Genomic DNA, 8,672 nt, shown 5'->3' on the forward strand with positions numbered 1-8,672 from the left:
TTAAAAAGGCATTTAGATGAACAGCAAAATACCAAGAATTGAGTAGGGAGATGACCTATTCTATGCTACCAAACATAATGGGAAAAGAACTACTACAAGAAGAATAGAAAACTCTGGGGGCCCCACCATTTGCCACTTGAGTGGTCCAAGTTCCTTTATCACAGTCTTTTGCTAAGCTTTTGATAAAACCTTACCTGACCTTTTACAAATTTCCTGCCAATCCAATCTTTTGTTTAAAGTGGGGTTTTTAAGCCAAAGAAATGGGCCCCTATTTTTTGATAAAGAAAACATTAGTAACGCAGCTCAACGAAGGAGGAAAACAGTGATGTCATGCAGCCTTGACTCCATGTGGTTTGTGGAAGATGCCACAATCATGACCACCTGCCTTCTGGGTCTATTTATCATGCTGTTCAGCATGCAGAGACCATGAGTTCCAAATCCCAGGATCTTCTCCTATGATGTTTTGCAGGGGCAAGACACTGATATTTACTGACCCAGGGGTAAGAAGAGATGACATTGGCAAGAATGCAGAGCTGCTGTCTCACCATCCAGAGATATCGAATGTCCCTACTGGAACAAGTATAGTTTTGTTCAAAGTGGTGAGTGTTCTGTGATAGCTGGGGAATCTCTTTCTATTGCATTTTGTAAATGCACAAAATCTCAAGCAAAGTATTGCTACATCTTCCAATTACAAGAGAAGCTAGAAATTCAGATAGTTCTATATGACACATCCATAGTTTCAAATATGGAGAATTAAAAACATGAAAATGCTTTTATAGACAAAAATATGTTGTTTCAACAGCCCATAAAGCTGCAATGTGCCATCTCCTGTGTAGTTTACCTTCCTCTAACCTTTTGAGACTTCATCTTTTCACCTGAAGCTTCATAATTGGACCAACTGAACTCTGATTCTCTATCTGTCACAGATTCCTTAAAGAGATGCCTTATTATAGTAAAACAAAACAAAACATAAAACATAACGAGACAGGCACTGGTGGCTCATGCCTGTAATACGAGCTACTCAGGAGGCTGAGATCTGAGGACCCCAGTTTAAATCCACCCCAGGATAAAAGTCCATGAGACACTTATCTCCAATTTACCAGCAAAAAGCTAGAAGCTAGAAGCTAGAAGTGGGACTGAGGGTCAAGTGGTAGAGGGCCAGCCTTGAGCACAAAAAGCTAAGGGGAAAGCATTACACCCTGAGCTAAAGCATCAGAACTGTCACCAAAATAAATAAATAAGTAAAAAGATGAAAAATAAAGATAAAAAACATTCAGGATCTAAATAAAAGAATTTATGTCCTGATAAAGAGCACATTTTCTAGAAACACCTATCAACGTTTATCTGAAGAGTACATTACAAATTTCTGACTCTTCCCTATTCCCATCTTCAAATGACAAATGAAGAAACAGGCAACTTGTCTACAATCCATGATTTATTAGTGATGTCTAAGTAAAAACAGAGGTTCAATTTACATCCTTTCCCCTCATCACTTACTTATAAAATTCTCTAGAGGAAAAGTCATTGGAACTTCTAGGCCAGCTATGCCCTAAGTCTGCTCTATACTCAGCTTTTCAATTATATGCACCAATAAACCTCCTCACCTTCCCACCCCATCCTACCCCCTCACCCTGGGCCATTATTTTCTTGGCTTAGCCACATGAAATACATTTTTGTCACTTGGAAGTAAAATAATCTAACAGTATCAGTCAGCAACTCTTTTCCATGTTTCTATTACCTCATGCTTTTCTCCAGAATGGAATACCTGGAATTATGCTATTTTGGGGGGGGGGTCAGTCATGGGGCTTGAACTCTGGGTTTGGGCGCTGTCCTTGCACTCTTCAGCTCAAGGCGAGCACTCTATGGTTTGAGCCACAGCACCACTTCCGGTTTTCTAGTGGTTTACTGGAGATGAGAGTCTCAAGGGCTTTTCCTGCCCAGGCTGGCTTTGAACTGGGATTCTCAGATCTCAGCATCCTGAGTAACTAGGTTTACAGGCGTGAGCCACCGATGTCCCAATGCCCAGCCATGCTAATTCTTTAAGACCTAATCATAATCTACTCACAGCCTACTTCCTTCATGAAAATTTCCTATATCTACATGCATATACCCTCCTTTTAGAACCTATAATCAGCAATTTACTATTAAACTATCTTCCAAAGCAGACCTTTACTTCTTCCAGTTCAGGAAGCAAAACTTACAGATATCGTGTGGTTCTACCACGAAGGCTTTGTACAATGAGCACCTGGAGACACACTTAGAGAAGTTGGTTCTAAGTTAGAAAGTTCTTCAACATTCCAGTTCTAGGTATTCAGGTATCCAGTTAACCCTACATCAAATATCAGCAATATTCCAATGTGTTGGAATTTGGTTGTATATTCCATTTGCTTTTGCAGGGGAAACATTCCTGAATCACTTGACTTTTATCCCTTTACACAATACAATTATTCAGGAATGAAAGATGTCATTTCCTTTGTTCTTAAGTCCAGTTTTAGGGAAGTATAAGGCTATTCGAGGTGTACAGTGAGGCAAGAGCCCATCTTATTACTGTCTCTATATTCTGCATCTTCAGAAAGTACCAATGTGTAATAGTTCCTTCTCAGTGAGCCAAGAAGATGGGGGTGAAGAAGAAGGATGCCAAAAGGCATATTTAAATAATCCATTTCTTCTAACAGAGAAACACATAACTGTGTTTGGGAGAAATCTGGCTTCACAGTTATTTAGCTCTTGCAAAAGGTTAGCATATTTAATGCAAATCGTATTTTGCATTGACAAAGCAAACCTTAATAATTTTGAATAGAGGAGCAAATCCTGTGCCTCAAAACGTATCTGGGTAAATGAATCATGACTACTGACTTAAAACACACTGGTACACCGATATAGTTAATCGGGACTGGCCGTTAAACTTTATGAAAAGCATGACTTTTGAGTCATGCCCAAATAAAGCCAAATAAGTAAAAGAATAGCGATGGAATTGCTCTGGCCAGCAGTGACTCAAGCTTAGCTATAATTTCATGGGAGGAGATAAGCTGAATCACATGGAAATGAACAAGAATACATTCCAATACATTTGGTAGAGTCATGCAGTCCTCTTGAAGGAAATGCTTTGGATTGTTTCTTTCAGTCATCACACACACACACACACACACACACACACACACACACACACACACAGAGACATATGTGTACACACCTGCATGTGCACACACAAAATTCATTCACACTCTTTGTAACCCAGACTTCAAATATGAATTCCTACCCAATTAAAGATGGTCCTGTCAAACTGAATATTACACAGAATTGTTTACAGTGCCTGAGTTTACATCCCCTCAGGAGCAACTATAAGTAACAGGTTCACCTGAGGTGGCCGCCTAGCCCCATTACTATATCATTTAGAAACAGATGGTGTAGCTGTGCCAAGCAACTTTTGGTATTAACTTCACCATTCTGACAAAAGAAGGAAGAAAAGAAAGGAAGTGGCATTATTTATACGTTGTCTAAGTTCAGCTGGGAAATTTCTTTTTAGGGTTCTAAATGATCAGGACCATCATGATATACTTGACTTGTAAGTATACGAGTGAGATACACTCTAAGCGATAAGTACATGTTTTGAAATGACTCTGTTTCAAGTCTCCTCCTTTTAACTGGGAAGACTGCTGGGTGACCCAGGCACCTCAAGAATGAAAGCAGCAAAAACAAATATCCAGTAGAAATGAAACCCAGGTAATTACCTATCAAATTTATGAAAGCAATGTCACCCTCTGCTCTTTCCTACTTGTTCTTCTGAGTTAACTTTTTCCTCTCATCCTGAATCACATAGAAAAACTAGATCTATGAGCTAACAGCTCATCTCCATCCTTCATGCTATTTGATATGTGTATAAAAAAGGAAGCTAGGCCTTTTTCAGCACAAATAGAAATAACCCCAAGTAAACAAGTATCTTTCATATGTTGCTGGAGATTCGTATTGTTTTCCCTACAATAGCTCTGGCCAGCATCTCCTATTTAAAAGACAGGATTGGGAATCAGAATGCTCCATGGCTCTAGTACTATTCTCAGCTATCTATATGAGATTTCAGATAAAACCTCTCTAGCTCTCAGCAACTTGTGTAATTTAGATACTACTAGGTCTTTCAGAAATATGAAAACTGATATACCAGCAGAAATGGGAAGCCCAATAAAAATTAAAGAAAACTTAAGGAAGTATAGGCTTTTGTTAATAATAGCAATATTGATTTTCTAACTTATATGTGTTACATATTAATATGTTATATAAACTGTTTTATATGTTATATACTGAGAAGAACCTGGGTTAGAGCATATCAGAACTCTACCATTCTCTCAAATTTTTAGTGCCCTTAAAACTGTTCTTTAAGGGCTGGGAAGGTGGCTCAATGGTAGAGTGCTTGCCTTGCATGCATGAGGCCCTGGGTTGGATTCCTTGATACCACATAAGCAGAAAAAGCCGGAAGTGGTGCTGTGGCGCTAGCCTTGAGCTGAATTGCTGAGGGACAGTGCCCAGGCCCAGAGTTCAAGCCCCACAACTGACAAAAACAACAACAACAACAACAAAATTGTTCTTTAACAAAAATGAAGTCTATTTTTGAAAGATGACCCAAGTGGAATGCCTTGCATATACCTGGCATTTTTGAAAAATAGTGTGTGACACAAAGTATTTGGTTTTGTAGGGTGCACTGTATTTTGTACAATAAGCTTTTTCTACCCAATTCAAATTGTCTTTACATAGATAATTCTGCCTTCCCCTTCAACCTACTCTTTATATCATTTTACCTCTGGCTTTCTCTAGTTCATTCATTCCTAGTCTACTACAAACTCATACAGTTTACAAGTAACTCATATTTCTCCAAGACTCATTTTAGCTCATCAGTTCTCTTTGCTGGCTTTTAATTTTACCACAATGATTATTGTAAATTTTTAAAATTGCTTCCAATGTTGTTTAAAAAAATAATAACCTGCATTCCAAACTTTCTACTTGGAGAAAAAGAACCAAAGGATAGTTTTCCAGAAATGCATTAGAATCTTAAATGTGGAGTTACCAGGAAAAGTTATTTTCTTTTATAATAAAAATATACATGTTTTTTCTCAATGTAGCCAACAACCCTCCAGGCAGCTTTGCTAGGACATATATTTAGCAATATTTTTTTGTGATTACTAAAAATAGTTTGAGGAAAGGGCATCATTACCAGTCTACCCTGGAGTCTCTCTGATGTTAAGGTCATGTATAAAAACAGAACCAACTTGCCTCTCCAATAGCAACTTTGAATGGATTTAGGTAAAACACAAATCAGATCAGAAAAATCTGACTTTATAATGATCTTTCTCAGGTGGCTAGAGTTTCTGTTGGGACTGTATCTGTGGATTGCCCTCCTCATTCTAGTACTTGACCTAAGCATTTACTTAAAGGACAGAAATATATAGAGCCCTGGATGTAATGTTTTATTATTTGCTTTTCTCCGCCTCCTGTCGGTAGTTTCCTTTCCCAAGGGATAAGACATCTTTGGTTGGTGCTGTCCTTCTTGGAATAGATTTTTGAGATGGAATTTCCAAAATGCTATGCAAACCTATTTACCATAATAACTCCAAGCTGAAATATCAGGTCCTGTGGAACCAACACCCCACCTTTAAAAAAAAAAAACACCTAAAAAACTTTTACTACTGACAAGAGTTCTCTGCTGTGTAGTCCAAAATGCAGTGGACATGCTAAAGGTCATTGGGGGGTGGGAGGGTGTATGTACCCCAACTGCCTTCTCTCACCTAGGGAAGGAATCTGTCGGTAAAACTGACATCCGGGCTTGTGACAGCTGCAAGTAATCAGCAGCTCTGGGTGATGTGTGTACACACACAAGCAAAACAAACAGAGAAACCTGTGCTACCTCAAGATAAGGATGTAATCTAAATACAGGAAAAGCTAACTCTTCACTACCCACACCTATAATTCGGACGTCAATGGCAGCAACCGAAAAAGCCAGTATTTAAAGAAGCAACTTTGATAGGACTAGGGGCCTCCCCTGGTTTTTCTGAAGGCTCAAGGGTGCAGAGTCATCTCCAAGAGACAAAAGAGAATGTTGACTTTATTAAGTCACTCCAGTTGGGCACCTGGCTGCTTCCTGCGCACCCCCCCCCTCCACTGCCCATTATCTTGCAACCACCCTTCTTCCCCTCCTTTCTGGGGCTGGAGAAATCATGCACACCCAACCCCCATCAAAGCAGCTCGGGCCCCTTTATCCTGGCCCCAGTCTCAGCCACAGAAAGTCTTTGATGCCTGTCATAGCGAGGCTTTTCTGCAGTTCACAGCCGAGCTTGGAGGGGCTGGGCGAGCCAGAAGGTGGCGGCGAAGTCACCTTGGGAAGAGGACAGGGTCAAAGTGGGGGGTGGGGGTGGGTAGAGGTGCTGACCCCAGTACACAAGGGCGCGAGATCAAGAGGGCCGCGTGGGGTCGGTTGGAAAGGCGAAAGGTGGGTTAGAGAGAGCCGTGGGCAGGGGAGGGCGCTCAGGCGACCCCGGCGGGTGATCTGCACACCCGGCTAGGCGTGGGGGCGCCCTTCGCAGAGTCACGGGCAGCTTCGCCTTCCGGGCTTGCTTTTCCCGGGCTGCGCTCCGTCCGCACCAACCGCACCGAGGCAGCTCCGAGGCGCCGCCCGCCCTCCCGCCACCCGGGCGCAGGTACCTGCCGGGCGCGCCCGCCCAAGCGCACGCCCAGGAGGGCGGGCCCGGGAGCTGAGCGCAGCCGCCCGCCGCGGGAGAGCGCGGGGAGCCCCGCGACACGGCCAGGCCTCTCTGGGCAACGCGGGCTGCTCGGCGCTCCCCGAGCCTCGCGGCTCACACAGCGGGACCGAGTTCCGGGGTCAGGGGGCCCGGGATGCCCAGGCCCGGCCCCTAGCGGGTCCCGAGCAGCCCCCGAGCCGGCGTGGGCCTCGGGGGACCTCGCAGCCCCTTCTCCAGGGCGCGGTTCCCACCCCTCCCCACCCCCGCTCCCATTGTTCGCCCCACCCGCCTGGCGGCGTCCCGGCGCGGCTGCCCGGGCCTGCCCCGGGGCGCCCCTTACCTTCTGCTGCCGGCGAGCCATGTCGGTGGGCTGCTTGGCGTTGAAGGGGTAGGCGATGCAGCGCATCACGAACACGTACAGCTGCAGCCTCTTCTTCCTCTCCTCTTCCTCCTTCTGCAACCTCTCCAACTCTTCCTTCTCCTTCTCGCTCACCACCGACGGGCTGGGGCTGGAGGGCCGGCCGCCGCCGGCGCGGCTGCTGGGCTGCAGCCCCCCGGCCCCGCCGCCGGCGCCGCCGCCGCTCCCGCCGCTGCCCCCGCCGCCGCCGGCGCCCACCCCGGCCCCGGCGCCGCCGCCGCCGCCGCCCCCCAGCCCGGCGCTGCCCGCCGAGCCTTCGCTCGTGCGGCTGGGGGAGAGGCGCGCTCCGGACGCGGCCGAGCCGAGCACCTCCTTGCCGCTCTCCTCCTCCACGATCTCATCGGATTCCTCTTCGCTGGACGAAGGGTCCAGCATGGTTGCGCTTGGGGAGGAAAAGGCGGGTGGTCCTTAGAGTCTCCCCCCCTCCGGGCCCGGTTTGGGGGTGCAAAAAGGTGGTAGTGGGGTGGGGTGCGGGGAGGGGGGGAAGCCCGCTGGAGGCAGCCGGGGATCGGCTCTTCCCCGGGGTGGACGCTCCTTCCTAGGTCAGAGAGCTAACGCGCCGCTGCTTAGCCTCGGCCGCCGCGAGACTGCTGCTGGCTTCCGCCCGGCGAGCGCCAGCTGGGCTCAGACCCAGGGGCGCGTGAGGGGAGGAGAAGGAAGAGGCGCGCGTGTGGCTCCGAGGTGGGCCGGGGCAAGAATCAATCGCGAGCCCCGAGCCCGCAGCCGGATGCCATCTGCAGCCGCTGAAGGAGGCGCCTCCAGAAAAGATGCCGAGTGTTGCAAGCTGTCGGTGCAGCCAAGAGCCGGAGAGGCATCTTGCCGATTGGGGAGGGAGCGGCGCTTACGTGTTTATTGGCTTAACTCTCCCGTGTCCGCGGCGGAAAGGGCGGAAAGGGCTGGGGTGAGGGGAGAGCGCCGAGCGCTCTCAGAGCCTCAGCATCTCCAGGACGGAGGGACCCGAACGTCTTCTTACCTTCCGTGTCTCCTGCCCCCTGCCCTTTGCCCCTTGATCCTTTTTCTCCTTGATTGACCGCAATCAGTGCCTTCCCCTCCCATGGACAAAATAAAAATAAAAAGTTCTTGAGGTGGAGGAGGGAATCTTGAGAAAGCAATGGTAACTTCTAGCTAAGCGGAGAGCAGTCTGTCTGGAGGTGTATCAAAAGGCCTAAGCCCAACGCAGGGAGATCCTTAACCCCAAGAAAGGATCCATCTTCACACCTGGGAGGGGGGGGAAACTGGAACAATTCCCTCCACGTGTGCCCAATCGAAGTCAGATACAAGCGAATCTGGTTTGGAGTGTATGGGTGTATGGACCTGCATGGTGCTCAGACTATTTCAGCAGACGTCCCCCTTTATTTAGCTCCATGATGAGCACGCTTCAATTTACTCTGATGATCAGAGATTACTTTCTGGTGGGAGGGGAGGTGGGAGGGGGTGGTGCCGAGCCTACCAGTGACATGCCAGGGTTTCTGGTTGTTCAGGCCTTTCTCAATGCTGGCACCAGGAAGGATTGGAGAGAAGTGGGGAGA

The 8,672-nt window shown here is 47.0% G+C and overlaps 1 protein-coding gene across 7 annotated transcripts in view; it reads right to left on the reverse strand.

The window, feature by feature from the left end:
- Cadps (calcium dependent secretion activator) overlaps nucleotides 1–7,927 on the reverse strand; it is a 446,274-nt gene extending 438,347 nt beyond the window's left edge. For 6 of the 7 annotated variants that reach the window (XM_070018868.1, XM_070018865.1, XM_070018864.1 and 3 more), the window contains exon 1: nucleotides 7,066–7,926. In XM_070018868.1, the coding sequence (XP_069874969.1) occupies nucleotides 7,066–7,518 (453 nt within the window). In that variant the 5' untranslated portion in view covers nucleotides 7,519–7,926. Of the gene's footprint in view, nucleotides 1–7,065 lie in introns of all 7 variants that reach the window. The other variant, XM_070018866.1, reaches the window with a different exon arrangement.
- Nucleotides 7,928–8,672: the final 745 nt, after the last annotated feature.

This window comes from Dipodomys merriami, unplaced genomic scaffold, assembly GCF_024711535.1.
Source record: "Dipodomys merriami isolate MVZ:Mamm:240054 unplaced genomic scaffold, mDipMer1.0.p SCAF_13, whole genome shotgun sequence".
Classification (NCBI taxonomy): Eukaryota; Metazoa; Chordata; class Mammalia; order Rodentia; family Heteromyidae; genus Dipodomys; species Dipodomys merriami.